This window comes from Haliotis cracherodii, unplaced genomic scaffold (genome assembly GCF_022045235.1).
Source record: "Haliotis cracherodii isolate W230 unplaced genomic scaffold, xgHalCrac1.p SCAF_13, whole genome shotgun sequence".
NCBI classification, from domain to species: Eukaryota; Metazoa; Mollusca; class Gastropoda; order Lepetellida; family Haliotidae; genus Haliotis; species Haliotis cracherodii.
Window position 1 is genome coordinate 12,190,450 of NW_027266268.1, and position 18,869 is coordinate 12,209,318.

The 18,869-nt window shown below is 40.1% G+C and overlaps 1 protein-coding gene across 1 annotated transcript; it reads left to right on the top strand.

The window, feature by feature from the left end:
- Positions 1–2,524: 2,524 nt before the first annotated feature.
- On the top strand, positions 2,525–15,871 carry LOC139458919 (uncharacterized). The gene is made up of 11 exons (XM_071240356.1): positions 2,525–2,624; positions 6,207–6,242; positions 6,975–7,066; positions 8,295–8,366; positions 8,974–9,073; positions 10,001–10,089; positions 11,397–11,468; positions 12,166–12,265; positions 12,882–13,325; positions 14,155–14,284; positions 15,299–15,871. Exons 1-11 carry the CDS (start codon positions 2,588–2,590, stop codon positions 15,483–15,485), a joined length of 1,359 nt encoding a protein of 452 aa, XP_071096457.1. The 5' UTR covers positions 2,525–2,587; the 3' UTR covers positions 15,486–15,871.
- Positions 15,872–18,869: the final 2,998 nt, after the last annotated feature.

Here is an 18,869-nt window from a genome sequence, read left to right on the forward strand (position 1 = left end):
CCCGCTTTGGCACAAACACAGTATCCTAAGCGACATGATGTTGAAGCTCGATCATTTTAATACTGTCTTCGCCATGCTTGTGGTTTTGACACAGAGGTCCATCCATGGTACGACCCGGAATATGTAGAGGACGTCATGGAAAATGATAAATACAAAATTCTTTGGTATCCAGGCCAACAAACCCGATCTTATCTTTTTCTATAAATCCAATGAAAACATCTATATCATTGAATTTTCTGTCCCTTTTGACACCAATGTGATTGACAAGATTCAGGACAAACATGGCAAATATGCGGACCTCACTTTCGAAATGTCACACTTGCATCCCAAGTACCAAGTTGTCCGATTCCCAATTGTTTTCGGTGCCTTAGGTTTGGTACCTCCCAATCTGTTGACTGACATTGGGAGAGTACCCAGGTTTGCTACCAAGAATACCGCCCTTCTGAAAATCTGGGTGCAGTGTTGGGGTGTCTTCACATTGTCCGGAAAGTTCTGGGTGGGTTTGACTAGGCAGCGCTTCCTAAGAGAAGTCTCATTCGCTGTCTGGGCTGCGTCTACAGGTGGCAAGGGCCATGGGATGATGATGAGCCTAATAAACCTGACTGTACCAGGATCACCCAAACCCTCTTTGCTGCATTTTTACTTTTTGTCTGTAAACAATGAAATCAGTTATATCATTGAATTTTCAGTCCTTTTTTATTGATTGACAAGATTCAGGAAAAACATGACAAATATGCGGACCTCGCTTTCGAAATGTCACACTTACATCCCAAGTTCCTAGTTTTATATCTGTAAATAATAAAAATAATTATAATGTGCGAACTCATATTGCTCTAGACTTACACTTTTACATCAGCGATATGGCAGCCATGTAGTGACGAGCCTATCTGTAAAGCGGTCACAATTTGTTGTTGTGTCTCCTATCGGAGATGCATGGTATATATGTGAATTAGTTTGGTTTAACGCCACTTTCAACTGTATTAATTTTCATTAGAAGTTTTATTTAGAATTCTCTGGAGTCACAGTAGAAAACGGCTTAGAGTAACTTGTCTTCTTTCTTTATTTTATTCCCATTATATCTTCTAAAGTACTATTTCAGTTAAATAAAAATATGAGTATTATTAACACGTGTTAATAACTTTGGTAGCATTATTTCTGACAGAGGCACATGTCCCGCGTATAAATATGACGATACCGCGATTTGAACCTGTACTTTTTCGGAGGAATGTTTAAGAATTAATTCCATATATTTCGAAGTTTTCTGTTCTTATTTATACATGTTTGTAGGTGTACTAGTCGATACGTCAAGTATAGCATGGGCTAACTGAAGTATACCCTATTCTTGGGTGTGAATCACCGGCGCCATCCAGAGTTGCGACCCATGACTCGCGAAAAATTTAAGATCGACAATTCTGAGCACAGATTCGGCCTGATTTTATATCAGCACCATACCCGTGCGATATACGAAAGTTGGCAACGCCTAAAACTTGAATCATTTTCTGGTTTCATCTTTAAGCTGATATGCTGAAATACATCAGAAATACTCTGAAGCGATGTCGACCATTCGGAACTGAAGCGTACAAAAAATATCCACATAATCATTAATTTTACGATTGTATCAGATTGTCAGAAAAGTGGTTAAAGATTTATCTTAAAGAAACAACCTCAGCAAGTCATCTTTCTTTATTTGGTTGCTCTTCAAGATTAAATTGAGTGAATGGTTTTAAATCTAAACACAGCCATCGACACAATTCTCATACCTACAAAATTAAAAAAGATGAAGGAAAACTGAAAAATATGTTCTTCTGCATGATTTTATGAGACTTCCCAACATATTTTCTTAATTTGTTCTTAATATTTTCTATATTCTTAAGTATTCGTTTTGGTAAATAGTTTTTTAACTATTCTATTTATATATATATATATATATATTATTTATTTATATAATTCATATGCTCAAACATTCTCTGTGACTTTGTCAACTGACTGAGAGATGATAAAAAATTCCACGTGACATCTCTCACTGACCAGTTGAAGTAATCACACATTCCTCTAACACACCCATGAATCAGTTTCCAAGATAATACACAAAAACAAACGAACAGACGGAAATCAATAAATTAACAAATTTACTCAAGATTGAGGTCACTTCTTTCTTGGATAAGTGCTGGTGGTGTAGCCTAGTGGTTAAAGCGTTCGAGCGTCACGCCAAAGACCCGGGTTCGATTCCTCACGTGGGTATAGTTCCTAAAGCCCATATCTGCTATCCCCCGACATGACATTGCTGGTATATCGCTGAAGGCGGTTTAAAACCCTATTCACTAACTCACCCCTTGGTGGTATAAATCCGGAGCAACATACGAAATAGGGTGACAGACGTTGATTATTGTTCGCAATAACCATTTAAATAAGAATCTAGTGTTGTGCCTGTAAAAAATTATAAAATGTAATGCCTGAGCAGCTGGTATGTTACAACGTCCGCGACTTACAGATAATATTTGAAGCATTTCAACTGTATATTTAGATAAGAACGCATTCCTAACCAACCAGTTCTTCACTTGCAGCAATCACGGATTCTCCCCTCACAATGAACGCCGCAAAGGAAATCGCTCTTCTCCTTATTTGTGAGTTCATCATTTATTCCATAATTACTAGTGGACACAAGATTTCTATTCATGTTGTGGATGCTGGTCGCATAACCTATATCGTTATCGCACCTGTCATAGATTTTCAACAACAGGTGGCTTAATGACAATAAGGTGGGGTAGAGTGAAAGTCCTGGACGTGTTCACAAATCTTGTTGAGAACATGGTTTAATATTACATATTGAGGATTTATATTCTTTGTTCTATGTACCGGTATACATGTATTGCTGTTATTGTTGTTGCGTTATTTTAGTTGTCGTTGCTGTTATTCTTCGTTTTCTTCTGCTCTCCTCCTCCTACTTCTCCTTCTTCTTCTTCTTCTTCTTCTCAGCATCATGATATAATTAACCTGGATGAATGGACTGGAGCAGAATATTATTTCCTCTTTCCCTAAGCAAAGATATATTCGAAACGTATTTCTCGGCTAGGCTGAAAACAGTCAACGAAACACTGCAAACTTAAGGTCCACGACACAATACATCACCATCGAATAACCATTTCTTGTTTGTTTCAGTTTTAGCCATCATCAAATATGGTTGTACGCTTTTTTACCTGGCAGTTTAAAATCAAATAACTTTTACTTAGTATGGTTTTGTGTCACAAGACAATCATGAGCAAAGTTCATGGTTTGCTATCTGCGTTCATCTGTTGGTTAAACTTGTTCACAGTTGAGTCCATATTTGGGTAGAGGTCAGTGGGTTTTACACGATAACTGAAAGATGTCAGAGTTACATAGTTTACCTGTTCTTTATCTAGGAGTGTACATGAGAATATCACGCCTGTGTGGACATGCCTTACTTAGGAGTGGCCCGAGGTGCCCTGTGTCGACCAGGGAAAGATTTTCTGATTGCCAGTTGCCATAGAACTTATTCCAAATGAACCAACAAGATATGAAATAAAGACTAAATCTTTCCCATTATGATGATGATGATGATGATGATGATGATGATGATGATGATGGTGATGATGATCATGATGATGATGTACTGATTAAAATAAAACTTGCAGCAAAGAGGGCTTAGGTGATCCTGGCACAGTCAGGCTGGTTAGGCTCATCATCAGCTCAAGGCCCTTGCCCCCTCTACACGCAGCCCAGACAGCGAATGGGACTTCTCCCCATCATTCTGGGTCGTAACATGGATGGACCTCTGTGTCAAAACCACAAGCATTGCGAAGACACTCCATCATGTCGCTTAAGATACTATGTTTGTGCCAAAGCTGGCCATCCACTGACAATGTGTTGGACAGTCTCATTAAATTCATTACATAATCTACATTTCATATTTACATTTTGATGAAAAATCACACATTGACGGATCCGGGTGGGAAGTGACGGTCCTGGGCAGCAAACAGAAAGCCTTCTGTTTCACTTTTCAGGCCAGACGACTTCATCCAAGGGAAGTACTCTGCAGGATTGCTGATCTTCTCAACACACCACACATAAATTCGACGCAATGATCGTTAAGATATCCTATTCTTGAAAAACTGATTCTGGACCGATTTTATAAGGCACTTCGCTTGGTTTACACTCTGTACCGTTCGGAAGTACAGAACCATCAACATAATCAACACTGACATTGAGATTTAGTCCCCCATCCTTAGCTCGTTTTAGAAAACAGTGGAATATTAGTAGTAGTAGTAGTAGTAGTAGTAGCAGCAGCAGCAGCAGCAGTAGTAGAAGTAGTAGTAGTAGTAGTAGACTAAGTAGTAGTAGTAGTAGTAGTAGTAGTAGTAGTAGTAGTGTTTTTGTTGTTTTTGTTGTTATTCAATTAACTTTGCCACATGTACCTGCAGAAATGCACTCGTTAGATACCCTGATTGCATGTCACTAAACAGCATATGACAAGAGAACGTCAGCACGTCATCAAGATTGTATCCAGATGAAATGACATGATTCCTATATTTCCATAACAGTTTGTTAACCATGTGTGAATAGAACAGCATTATTTTCCATCACATCATTTCATTATTCCTTATAAATCTGTTCAACTTTCATATATTGTCTCCACTTCCAAACATTCAATTTCTATCCACTTCACACATCAGTTTCTTTTAACACGAAAGTCTTTAATGAAAGTGAGTAGATGTATACAGTAAACTACGGTTATAACAAACACGCTTATAACGAACTGACGGATATAACGAACTTACTTTTTCGGTCCCGACTATTTGCTGTTGTTATACTGTATATATGCTTATAACGAACTACGGTTATAACGAACTAAAATTAGTAGTCCCTTTGAGTTCGTTATAACCGTACTTTACTGTATTTGTAAAAAAAATTGGATAATTTTCCCCACTCTTCATCGACATGTATTAAAATGTCTCATGCCTGTAGACCAATATGTTTAACTTTTCTTTCTACGAACACCATCTCCTCTATATGGTGAACTCTAGTTAATACAGATGATACCGTTTCTAGTGAATGCGTCCTGATTTATGGAATTCTGTGGAAAACTTAACCTTAAGTATAATGTGTGAAACCAATTTCTTCTGTCAACCGCAGTGACATGGCTAGAATATTCCTTAAAACGGTGTAAAATCATACTCAGGCTTTTTTATTTACCTAATGACGTGTGTTTGGCAACAGGACACATGTACAAGAACACCAAACGCGGTACACATAACGCTGAGCTATCAAAGTTGGTTGGTTGATTGGTTTATTGTTTATCGCCGCACACAGCAATATTCGAGCTATATGAAAGCGGTCTGTAAATAATCGAGTCTGGACCAGACAATCCAGTGATGGATATCATGAGCATCGATCCACGCAATTGGGATCGATGACATGCATCAACCAAGTCAGCGAGCCTAACCACCCGATGACGTTAGTCGCCTCTTACGACGAGCATAGTCGTCTTTTACGGCAAGCATGTGGGAGGACATTCCCATGTAATGCAGGTCCCAGACGTTTGACCCATTGAGACGTAACGACATAGTTACAGATATGCTAAATAGGTGGAGGTAGTCGTGGTAGTAGTAGTAGTAGTAGTAGTACTAGTAGTAGTCTTTGTGGTAGTGGTGATGGTGGTAGTAGATGGTAGTGGTTATAGACTAAGTAGTAGCAGTAGTAGTGGTGTTATTAGTACTCGTTGTTGTAGAAGTAGTAGTGGTGGATGTTGTAGTAGTGGCAGTGGGAGCAGTGGTGGTGGTGGTAGTAGTAGTAGTAGTATCAGCAGCAGCAGCAGTAGTAGCAGTAGTAGTAGTAGTAGTAGTAGTAGTAGCAGTGGTGGTAGTGGTAGTAGTAGCAGTGGTAATAATAATAATAATAATGAGTCCATTTGTACTGCGCCAAACTCCTTACAAGCTCGTGTGCTCATGGCGCTTACATTATTACCCCAATTAATGGATCGGTGAGCACTATATTTTCATTCTCAGCTCCCAGGTGAGTATACAACCTAAGCTGGTAGTGGATATTTTGAAGGGTGGTAGCAAGCTCCGACGTTTACACAGTTTGGCCCTCATTCTATGAAGGTCCATACTCCAATGAACTCACACGACCTGGAAGTCAATTCTTAATTATAACCATACACCTGGTAACGTATGCCTTCTCTCTTTCAGCGCTGACAACTATACAGCTTAGCCAGGCATCGAATCGTAAGTAAACACGTACATCGCCAACATGAAACATATGTAGGTCGACAATGAAACAATTGCACTGTGTCCAACCCGCCTTGGGTAGAACACCACTTTGAACAGTCAATGACAGTACATCATGTGGCAACCCATGTGGGAGGAAAGTCCTAAAGGATGTAGGTTTGTGAGGTTTACCACTTTCATATTCAAAAATAGCCGTGACAATTATATGAATGGATCACATAAAGTCAGTGATGACACCAGGTGTTCACGACATGCCCTGCTGTAGTGCTTGAGTGAGTATGGTTTTACACCGCTTTTAGCAATATTCCAGCCATATCACGGCGGGGGACACCAGAAATGGGCTTCACACATTGAACCCATGTCGGGAATCGAACCCGGGTCTTTGGCATGACGAGCAAATGCTTTAACCACTAGGCTACCCGACCGCCCCGTCCTGTTGTACCGGTAGCACGCTCTCAATTACTGGTGTGGTAAGTGGATTATATTTTTCAATGATTACGTAAACAATCCAGTTCGGCATCAGGCCACTGCCGTGTTTGTCATAAATAAACTCAACCCAAATGGGGATCGGGTGGTTATAATGTGTAATATGGTTGACTGCGTGTACACGACGGCTGATCATCACCGACTGATGTGGCTTCCCAGACTTGATTAGTTACAGACTTGACTTAAATGCCGAGTACAGCAATACCAGCATCCACTCACTCATGTTATCATCTCTTACTTCAGATAGCCATCATCAAGGTCTACTATGTGCTCGCTGTGACAGAGTTACGGACCCACTCGACTGTACATACACAACCATATGTGAAAATGATGAGGTAAGTAGGGATTCCATCCACAGTGACCTTCGAAATAGGCCTCTGTTCACCCATCAGTGACTGGGTACCCGGTAGGATGAGATGGTAACATGACTGTTAACCTTCTAGCGCCTCACAGGCATCTTCGATTGTGTATTCCTCGGGGAGCTGAGAATGAACATCGAGTGAAAACTGACGGGAAGATAATAAAGCATGCTTCAGGATGTGGATGTGGCGTGTTAGAAGTATTTACATTATTATCATTATATATATTGGAGCCTCTTTAATCTGGACGGTGCAATTCTAAGTGGAATTGTCCGCAGAAGCATATGTCCCATCATCCCGAGGCAAGAGAGTTAACTGAAGCCAAACTAGGCTGGAATTCCGGAGTTATATTTTGACTTGACGTACGAGTCTACACATAGTCCAATCAAAATAGCGCAACGAAATCGACATCCGGTTTTGAAACAACATGCGCACGCCAACAGCCGTGCAGATTTCGGTTGATTGCAAGACCTGCAAAGCATGTGTTCTGTCAACTGGGTGTCGACAGATATTTTCCAAATCTTATTTTATCAAGGTGCTTAAGTGATCTAAGGCACTTTGCGAGGTAAATGCTTTCTTATAATACAGATCTTGATTATCAATCAGATCGTCTTGACTGGGCGCCGCCATTTTGAATCAAATGCAAGTGGTATGAGAGGTGGAATCTGATTGGTAAACAGGAGGGATATAGAAGGGACATCACTCATAATAGCCACTGCTAGAATACTGTTAAAAACGCCGTGACCAGGTAGTGATAGTTGAATAGTTGAATAGTTAGAGAGTAGTTACAGTCATATATTGCTGATCTCTTGCATACACAAGTCGGTGTTTTTAATCATGAATGTATTCTATGCCACACTAAACCAATGAAATTTTAAACAGCATTAATATATATGACCAACCATGAGGTAAGGGACCTTATGGATGACTTCTTATTATGTTATAAAACTACAGTACAAGAACCTACAAAAACAAGGATCACACAAATACAATACATAACCTTCAATTCATAGTTATTTATAGAGTAAAATGACGAACTAACGAGGGGAAAATAAAATATTTTGTACTGTCCGCACACATGACGATTTATACGGAAATACGTTTACGTCAGAGGTCTTTCTTTAAGACGTCAGGGCACAATTGTATCATAGCACCAACAAGATCTCCTGGCGGGTTACATCTATGTTTGTCAATTCTTTTTCAGGCGTGTCACATTGCTCAGTTTGTAACATCGCAAGGGAATCTGTTTTATAAACTGGGATGTAAGGCTAAACAGGTAGGTATGGGTTCTATGAGTTTCTACGAAGATTTCAAACAATTGTATGATCAGGGTTACAACATTCTAGGCCACAGTGAAGCTTTCAAAATGTTTTATTGAAGGCATTTGGAAGACATTTCCAAATTTGACGCATCAGTGCCCAAAAGAATGTTCCTGTGGATTTTATGGTTGAACAATTCACTTGCCTTTGCATGTGTTTGTGACAGGTGTCCCCGATAAGGCAGGATACGCTCTCATCACTATTTGATAGTGAATCTTAAAAACATGCTTATTATAATGTCTAATGGATTCTGCATTTAGTACAAATTAGCTATGTAGAGTTGCGTCCCTTAGGCGTATTTGAACCCTGTGGTCGTGGGTTTAAATCCCTATGGTCTAATATAAAGCCCCTTTAAAAAGTTAATCACCGAAGGCCCGGGTTCTATCCTCTATATTGCTACCATATGTGAAGCACATTTCTACTGACCTCGCCTTGATGTTGCTGTAATATTCCTCAACGGCGTAAAACCATACTCATTCTCTCACTATGAGAAACGGAATAATGATTTAAGACGAAAACTCCGATTAATTTTTACATAATGTTTCTTATCTTCTTCTACTTTAGGAATGCCAGGCTCTCCACGTTGGTCGTAGACAAAACGGAGATACCGTGTTTGACGAGCGATGTTGCACAAAACACCCCGAATGTAATCGAGACTTATTCAGTAGGTACAGAACATGTTGTTCAAACTGATGTATTTCTAAAATCTGTTATACTGGCAAGGAAGGGTTGCGTCCCTTAACTTAACCAGGATTCGCTCGTCGTTGACTCGAATTCTAGATTTCCCATTGGTCCCACAATTTCACTTCAATCAAAGCGGTGGACGGACGTCTTCAAACTGGGTACATTTTAAATGTACTCTGAATATTAAGATGAAACATAGGGACATAACTACAATACTGTCTGAAGCGATGTTGTAATTAACAACCCATATTTCCTGAGTGTAGTTTCAAACGATTGACCTGCCTTTGCATGTGTTTGCGACGGGTGTCGCCGGTGGGGCAGGATACACCTTTTTGTGAAACCCTGACATACTCACCATGTGATAGTCATTCATATCCACATGTTTATGATTTAGTCGGATTCGTATACTGGACTCTTTCGGTACAGATTTCATATCGTTTAGGAAATGGTTTTGTCCTGTAATTTCAATGAATTTGTCTGTCTGAGTGTGACAGGGATACGAGTCATTGACAGTTTTATATAATGTGAAAATACGTCGTGGTTAAACAACCATTGGGTATGGGTGGTTTTTTTCGTTTTGTTGTTTAAAGCCGCGCTCAGCAATATTCCAGCTACATGACGGTGGCCTTTAAACATTCGAGTCTGGACCACACAATCCAGTGATTGATATTGTGAGCAACGATCCACGTCGTCGGGGTACGCTGACATGCTATCAACCAAGTCACCCTATGAATTCAGTAAAGCATAGGTTGCTGGGGAGCAATACTTACCCGGAATCTAGATCCTAGACTCTGGATTCTACCTGCACGTACACACAGAAATACATGAAGTACCGTTATCCCGGATACTCGTTAATCCACACAATTGATTATAATTGTTTGAAAGTAATGAATTTGGATTTTTTAAGGGAAATCCAAAAGTCTGTCCTGCGGTTCCTGCAAGGATATAGCAAGTCCTGCCAACTGCGAGAAGGTGGTCACATGTAATTCCAACGAGGTACGTTGTTCAATAAAACACAGTGGCATTGAAATGGTCCTACGTCACTTTTCCTGTTATATTCCGGCGTCAGCATATTGATCATTCATCGATCTATTGACACACCAGCACAGGGCCAATGTTTTTTTAAAGCGTCTTTGCACAAACGATAGTCGCACCTTTCGTTGCCTCCTTTGAAATTGGTGATCACTAAATTAATGAAAATAGCCAACCACGTCAGCAATACGTGTCAGAATCACATGAAATTGATATGAAGCATTTGAATAGATTTTGAATATGTTTGAATTTGAATTTTTAAATGTCAAAGAATTATGAAATGCCAGAGATTCAACATTATAATTAGCCAAACAATTCTCGGAAACGGGGACCGCCTCCGTGGTCTAGTGGTAGAGCGTCCGTCCGGAGAGCGGTAGGTCCGGGATTCGATACCCAAAAGACGTTTAAAAATGGTACTTGTTGTTACCCTGTCTGTAGCGCATTAAAGGGGTAAAACAAGGACTGGTCAGTATACTGTGTATGAGTGGGGTATTCATGTTAAACTGCGGCATGTAATCCCAGTGGGATAGCACTATAAATCGGCATCAGTCCGGACTAGTACAAGCAGTCACACACACACGTGCATGACGTCGCTACATGCGCTAATAATCTTAGTCGCGACGTTAAACCCCATTTCACCTCACCTCACCTCTGGGGAACGGGGGAAAGCCGTAATTAATTCCTTGTAACAAGATCCTTATCTGATCAGTACGAAATTTGCCTTTGAGTATTTATTATTTTAACATGCCTGTTTCATGAATGAACAGTGAGTGAGTATATTCCAGCAATATCACGGCCCGGGACACCAGAAATGGGCTTTACACATTGTACCCATGTCGGGAATCGACCCCGGGTCTTCGGCGTGAAGAGCGAACGCTTTAACCACTAGGCTACCCGACCGCCCCATGATTGAACAAATAAACCGATGGTGTTGATTTACTGAAGATTTAGAACTCAGCTAAGGCTTTGTAATTCACGGTCTTGTACCCTGGAGATGTGTTACATCAATACCGTGTGTGAAACTTTGACATTGTCTCAGCAGACAAGGAGAGTTTGCTTTGAATGATTTCGCAAATTGGACAGTGTCTAGTTAAATTAAGGCATTTAAGACACGCAGATTATCCAGGAGGAAATTAAGCGAAACCTGATGTGATCGGGATCATTAATGCCAGAAAAGGCATCAATATTTAAAGAATATTTGACAAGGATTTTATCAACTATAAATATTGTGTCGTCACCGAATTTACCTTTTACGTGTTTGACTGTTGCAGGTGTGCGAACGTACTGTCTACTTATCTGATGAGATCCGTATTCGATACACACTGCAGTGTGTAAAAAAAATCGTAAGTCATATTGTCTTTTTCTTAGATTAATGCCAAAACATACTTTCCTCACATGAGGATCCCATTACCGATGCGTCTCGTGTGACTACTGGCCGCCGTCAAATAGCTGGCATATTGCTGAGTGCGGCGTAAAACAACAAACATACAAAAACAAAAAACTACTGGATCTGGAGATTACAATGAACTCGTTACCGTTTTGGTACATCAACGCGCACATCCCGCAGCGATTGCTTGGTCCATTAAGCAACTTTAGAACAACGAGTGCCGAGAGTAGTTTAACCCGGACTTACGGTATGCTATGTTCTGTAACTGCCTGCAACAGATACTCGTACCCTTTGCATATCGCAATATGGTAATGAAGCGGCAATAATTAATTTAATAACATCAAAAGCCCCTGATTGGATTACACGGACCTATAATCAGAAGTCGGACGCCTTGTCCACATGAGCAGAGAGGTGTACCCCGTCACCTAGCTGACAAGGTAAGGATGTCTTCACACCCTGCTGCATACTCCCCCTTGAACTGAAGACGCCCATGTCCACTCCTGTGACCAGCATAGGATGCTTGCTCCTGCAATTCAGTAGCGACAGGAATAAATATGCTTTGAATCAGATGCACAGACATGTTTGTACAGTTGTGTGTTTGACAAAAGAACGTTGAACCCTTTAAACAAACTCTACAATTTGATTTGTTACAGTATTGTGGAGGCAACGTGCTGCACAGGGCTCTGTTTGACGATGAAGACAAAGATCTGTGTTGCGATACCAACTACTGTAATATGGGCGAGAACATGAAACGTAAGATTGTTGGATTGTGAAATCACACTGAATATTCATTTCCTGTTGTTTATTGATCATATTTATTCGTTTATCACAATCGCCCATCCGCTTCTTCTTGTGCATGTAATATATATGACATCAGGGAACACTCGGCGCTGACTTTCTCAATTCACGCGTGCTGGGTGACCGAATTTGACAGAAAAGTATTCACTCTAACTAGCCATGCTTATTTTATTTTATAAACGGGTGGTATTTTGAATATCAAATGAAAGTTAAAGGCGTGTCAGTTTTCTCGCTTGCTGTAAGGATCCCCAAATCAGGAAAGTTAAAAAAAACCATTTCCTGCTGAGAGCATTTTTAATTCCCAGTCTAAATATGACTGAGATACTATGCTCGGACCATGCATGGTTTCGATGGTATTCCAAGCAGTGTGTGGCTCTAGTCCATTGTAAATGCTGCGCTGGTGCTGTCACGTTACACAAAATGACAAAAGGGAAACAGAGAACTTGATACTTTGGGCATCATACTGACAAAAAACATAAAACGATTGAAGAAGTGTATTTATTTTATTCCCGTTTAGTGGAAATATCAAGTTATGAAAGAAAGACCTAATTCACTAATTTTGTTATTCCAGTCACTACAGTTACTACAGGTCCCACAAATACCGTCACATCAACCACTGCTGCAAGAGCTACTACGGCTGCTGCCACTGATACCCTTTCTACTACTACCAGATCTACAACACCTTCTACAACACCTACTACAACAGATGCCACCACATCGACGCCTACTACAATCACTACCACCCCCGCGATAACAACTACCACAACACCTTCTACAACAACCACTACATCGACAACTGCCACCACACAAAAACCAACAACTCCCAGTACCACCACGACACCCACAACAACAACTACCACTACAACCACCACGACACCTTCTACAACATCAACCACTACAACCACCACGACTCCTTCTACAACATCTACCACCACGACCGCTACGACACCTACAACAATTATAGCAACCACTACTACTACTACAACAACAACACCTACAACACTTCCTCCAGGAGGCAAGTTATTCATAGCAGTTAACTGCAATTAAATTCTCTATGCGAAAATCATGTGGAATATAAATATCATGAAAATATTAACTCTAGTGTTCATAGTATAATCTTCTGAATGAACACAAATCTGAAGTAATAAATCGTTGATAAGGTAACTCCCTTTGTACATACAAATCCATAGACGAATGGCCGAATAATGCTGGTGTGAATATAAATCTTCACCAACTGATTTCCTCATTTCGAATTGTGGGTTAGACAAAGCCCCCAACAAACTCTTCTTGCATGAGGTACCTTAATTTATCGTATTGTTTGATAGGCATTTCTTATAAGTTGTGTCCGGAATAACGGTACTACATATACAGCTGTGTGTACATACCGGTAAAACCTAACAGGGATTCCGGGTAAGAATTGGTCCCCAGCACCCTATGCTTAATTCATCGGGTGACTTGGTTGAAAGCATGTCATCGTACCCCGACGGAGTGGAACGTTGCACATAATATCAATCACTGTATGGTCTAGTCCAGAGTATTTGCAAGCCGTCGTCATATTAAATACGTCGTTATTGCAACGAAGAAACACTTTTTGTGCACAGCAATACTTCTCCGCAATGCCCGGTTTAGGGATTATTGGGATCCGGACCTCTCAGGGCCCACTTTCCCATGCAGGCTGTCAACAGAGGCCTTATCTGTTCATGAAAATATTCATACAATGTTGGTGTTGTGCACTACAGCTGCACATGTTAAATAAACGATTTAATGGCGAAAGATCAATGCAGATTATATTAACATACATATCTGAAAACATCGATTGAATTTTTTATGTTTATTTTTTTCAGTGCTCTGTCAAAGTTGCACGTCGTTCTTGTGTTTAGTGACACACAATTTCCAGATGTGTGAATATCCTATGAGGTACTGCTACACGAACATCAAGGTCTCTAGCAATGGTCACGTGGAACTGACGAAGAAGTAAGTGTCACCAGACCGTGTTTCTACTTCTCCAATTGTGGTGCACACGGGCTGAACATCACGTCAACTCAATCCCTTCCCTATCAATATGTATATTCATCACACAATTCTCTTTCACTGAAGAACCCACACTTCTGGAAAAAAAACAGGTTTGAAACGTAGAATGTTTACTAATTCCAACTGTCTATATATGGCGGACGAGCTTCATCCAAGAATCGATCATCGACACGTGAATACATACAATGTTGTGTAATTTAGTAAGGTGTGTGTGTTGTTGAACGCTGCAGAAAACAATATTCCAGCTACTAGGCGGTGACGTGTAGATAATCAAGTCTGAACCAGATCCAGTGATTGATACCATGAGCAACGATCCACGCCGACGGGGTACGTTGACACAACATTAACTAAATCGCTGAGATTGACCGCCCGATCCATTAAGTCGGCCTTACGAACCGCATGGGTTGCTAGCAACTAATTCGAACCCGGAATCCACACAGAGTTGTCATGTGGTAATGAATAAATATATATTACTCGCGGAAGTCAAAGGAGCCTTATTCCGTGCATGAGCGAGCCCTGCTGTTGTCTAAGCACAGCGTGGAGCAAGTGCCGCAAGCTGTTGTATATGTTGCACATGATATATCGCCGTGTAATCTGAGCGCTCATTGTTCTGAGCAATTGCTTATTTCCCAATTGCAAGAACCAGGCCGTCGCTTGATTTGCTTGTTATAACAACAGCAGCTTCACCACACAGTGGCCGTATGTATTCTCGTATCGTGGAAGAACGCAGTGCATACACACACATCAGAAATTGACAATGGGATTTGAATAACATCATTTTTTCAAAAGGTTTCAGATTTGGAATAGTTTGGACAGTGTCGTCTAGAATGGCACATATTAACTTTGACACGGTTTCGAACAACTGTACCTTGTTTGTAATTGGTCATTCCAGATGTTAATGCATTGGAACATTTTGAAATGTGTTGATTTGTCAAATGTCCATTTTGACACTTGCAGGTGTGCCTCTAAACAGACCTGTCAGAAATTGTGGTGGCAGCAGTCTTCGGACAGAGAGGAATGTGTGAATCTCAAGCAGCATCTACAAGATCATGTTGATTTCACCTGTGACTATTGCTGCACAACAGACAAATGTAACGCTGATGATGTCCCCGCAACAAACACACTTTTCAAGGGCTCGGACTAATGAATGGGCATGTTAATAAGGACTGCACTGCATGTGTATCGTCAGTCAGCTTATGATAACTGACTCCAACAATCAAAGACGACAGATATTGTGAAAAGAAGATGTAAGCAAAATCAGAATGGTAAATGAACATTGAAAACAACACAAAATTAGCCCAAATCAAATAATTCTATCAAATTTTATACCACAAATATATGCATGTAACACCTGGCGGCCATCCTGAAATGTGACAGCCATTTGGATATTCAGGTGGCTTGCTTTTGTTTGTAAAGTGTGTGTCATCATTACACCTAATTTTGCAATGAATGTAATTGATGAAATGCACTTTAGATTAAATTACAATAAATCTCGAGTTGCACCATCATTCTGTGCAACAAAAACTTCAATTACCTTCACTTTCGTCTCCCATGACTGTCAAATCACAGCCATTGACACCATTTCCTGTTTTGCTGAGTGATTTCCAGTGTCCGTTTTGGAAGCCTTCATTTACAGTTTTTACTTGTCCCTTTCAGACCACAGCATGAGGTTGCTAACTTAGGATCATGTCTGACACTCACATATTTTCCAAAACTGAAACCAACGGTCAAATCACAATCAGCCTTCAGCCATGAGGGCCCAGTGTCTATGATAGATGACAGTATATGTATGTGTTCGAATTGCAAAGGGACATCTTAGGAAAATGCTTTGGTCGTTACATACGAACTACATGTACATTATAGGATTGCGATTATTGTTCATGTCTGATACCAAGTTGAACGAATTTGAGTTTGTCTGGTACAGGTTTGGGGTGCATGACAATTAATGATGAAACTTAAGGGAAACTTTGAGTACACAACTGGGAACCATGTGTTATGTTTTGTGAATACATTCAAGATAACCATTTCACTGGTCCGTTCAACAATACGCTGAATGTGCGACGCATAAGTACATGTATTTCTGTGTCATAATAGACCGACATAAGGCTTGTGATTTAAGAGAGCATGTTGGTTTTTTACTGCCAGCTCTTCAAGTTTAACCTGGTTCTCTCTGATAGAAGAACCCTCAACACAAGATTATTGTCAGAACATCCAGCAAGAGCAGTGAATTACTATATAACAACAGATATTTTGAAATGGGCGTTTCACTTTGTATCGATTTGGATTGATGTCGAATGTCATTTCGATATGTGAAATTGGCTGTGAAATATTAAACTATATTGCACTAGACATAATGAGTTTCTTTTACGTATAAGGTATATGCTTATTAAATTACAGCTACGTTAAATGTGGATTTGATAGAACTACGTTTTATTTGAAACAAAAACTGAATATACATAGCATATTGAAGGCCAAATGATTAATGTTCCAGTAAGCGAAATACAAAACACTTTTTTAACATTCTGAGACGTTGTTATCCATACTACTGGAACATTGAAGTGACTACCTATCCATTCTGCATATCTCAGTCATGACGATGTCACGTTAGAATTCCTTCCCAATAACATACGAGTGGCGGCTAAAATTTTCTGAACCTAACTATGATTGACTGCGAGGTGGTATTCAACAAAATCCCCTGATGTCCACACATTCCCTTCAGCCAACAATGCTAAAATGCCTGCATCCCACTATTGCAGAAACACTACTTTGACGTTTACGCCTAATGGAATCTGTTTCGGAAGATAACCCATCGAGATTCATCTCTAACGATGGTATTTTAAATTTTATTCTCTAACTGATATTCCTGAACCCAAGGCAGGTCCATGGGTACAGATCGCTGAACAAATTCAACTGGCTCTGCTTCAAGACGACGTAATATGCTATGATGCACCTAAACATTTTCTGATCAGGAGTAAGAAGCTCCAAAGCCCAAAGTGATGAAGCCATTGTCCTACCTACTCCATGTGGAATGGTCTCACATCTTTCATGAGATATACCTTGTATTGGCCATGTGACGTGTGCTTAGTCATCGATCATCGATAACCATATCATGCATTTATCAGCAGTTTCCACAGTTGTGCAGTTGAAGGTCTCTCTGATATTGGATCATCTTCGAGTCTTCTTTTCACATCTTGAACTCCGTTGCCCACCTCTCAGCAATGGCAAAAGAAAAATCATCTTCTAAAGTTAATGTTAAGTATCATCTGTCACCAGTCGATAGATCAAGAGTCATTGACCGTTTACGTCAATACCAGCACAATCAATGAATATATTCATATAAGTAGGACGAATGTACCATTAACTGCCCATTGTTGAAAGGACCTGCACCTGTAAACAGGTGAGTTACACTACCAATTAGATATCTGATAAATGCAGAAACTTACATCTACCATTGTACAATATTTGTTTTTGTTTTTTTGTAAACGCCTCAATCAGCAATATGACCAGAGTATGTAAATATTCGAGTTGCAATAACATTGTCATAACCCGATGAATATTGTTACATTCACACTGTGTAACATTAATTGTAGTATTTGATATTAAGTAATGTCCTTAGTGGTGGCAGTTGAAGGTCATTGATCATCTTCTAGGCTGTCTTTTCCGATCTTGAACCCTGCTGCCCATCTTTGACAATGGGAAAGGAAGGAAAATCATCTCCTTAATGCTACTATTCCACTCAGAGCACGAATCCAACGAATCGCCACGATTTGTAAATTTTAGGAATCGTGAGGATTCGTCTAATTTAGCAAATATTATGGTTCAATTCGTCACGCTCTACGATCTAGTTACGATACAGGTACGATAGAGTTACTAATATTCTTCGGTTTCGGCTGGATTCGCATGAATATTGTCAAGAATTCACTACGATTTGCATGAAGTTATTAAGAATACTGCACGAAAGTTAGGAATCAGTTACGAATCAGTTAAGAATACGCCGAATGCATGTACGAATCAGGTACGAATAAAACTGAATTCGTGACTATTCTTGACAATTTTGGGGGTTTTCCCTCAAGATAGCTATGAAAAGGCCCCCACCCATGCTTGGGCATCAGTTTCAAAATTGATGGCATCTTGCTGAATCGTGAATTTCTTGTTATAATGGCACAATCGTCAGCAGCTAATGACCTGAAATCAATGTTAATTTCCTTACATACCCAATTTTCCTGCAATCGTAGTTGATTCGTGATTGGATCGTGAGCTTCGTACCTGCTTCGGCGTGTGTTCGTGGGATTCGTGAAAGATTCGTAGCCGATTCGTCGTAAAGCCACGAATTCACGAATCCCCGAATGAGTTAATAATACCTACGAATGCCTACGAATCGATTACGATTCAGTAACGATGCCTAAGGATGCATTACGAATTTGTTGCGAATTAACTACGTTATTTTTGAATCGGGAGTTCGTGGCCAAAACTTTGAACAGCTCAAAACGTTTGCCACGAATTCCCGATAGCTCAAGAATTGTAACAA

What these genes read in the sequence shown, in the direction of transcription:
- LOC139458919 (XM_071240356.1), top strand. Translation starts at nt 2,588, where the DNA reads ATGAACGCCGCAAAGGAAATCGCTCTTCTCCTTATTT. An exon ending in AATCGCTCTTCTCCTTATTT is followed by an intron (nt 2,625 to 6,206) that starts GTGAGTTCATCA and finishes TCTCTCTTTCAG; the next exon opens with CGCTGACAACTATACAGCTT. An exon ending in CACGTGGAACTGACGAAGAA is followed by an intron (nt 14,285 to 15,298) that starts GTAAGTGTCACC and finishes TGACACTTGCAG; the next exon opens with GTGTGCCTCTAAACAGACCT.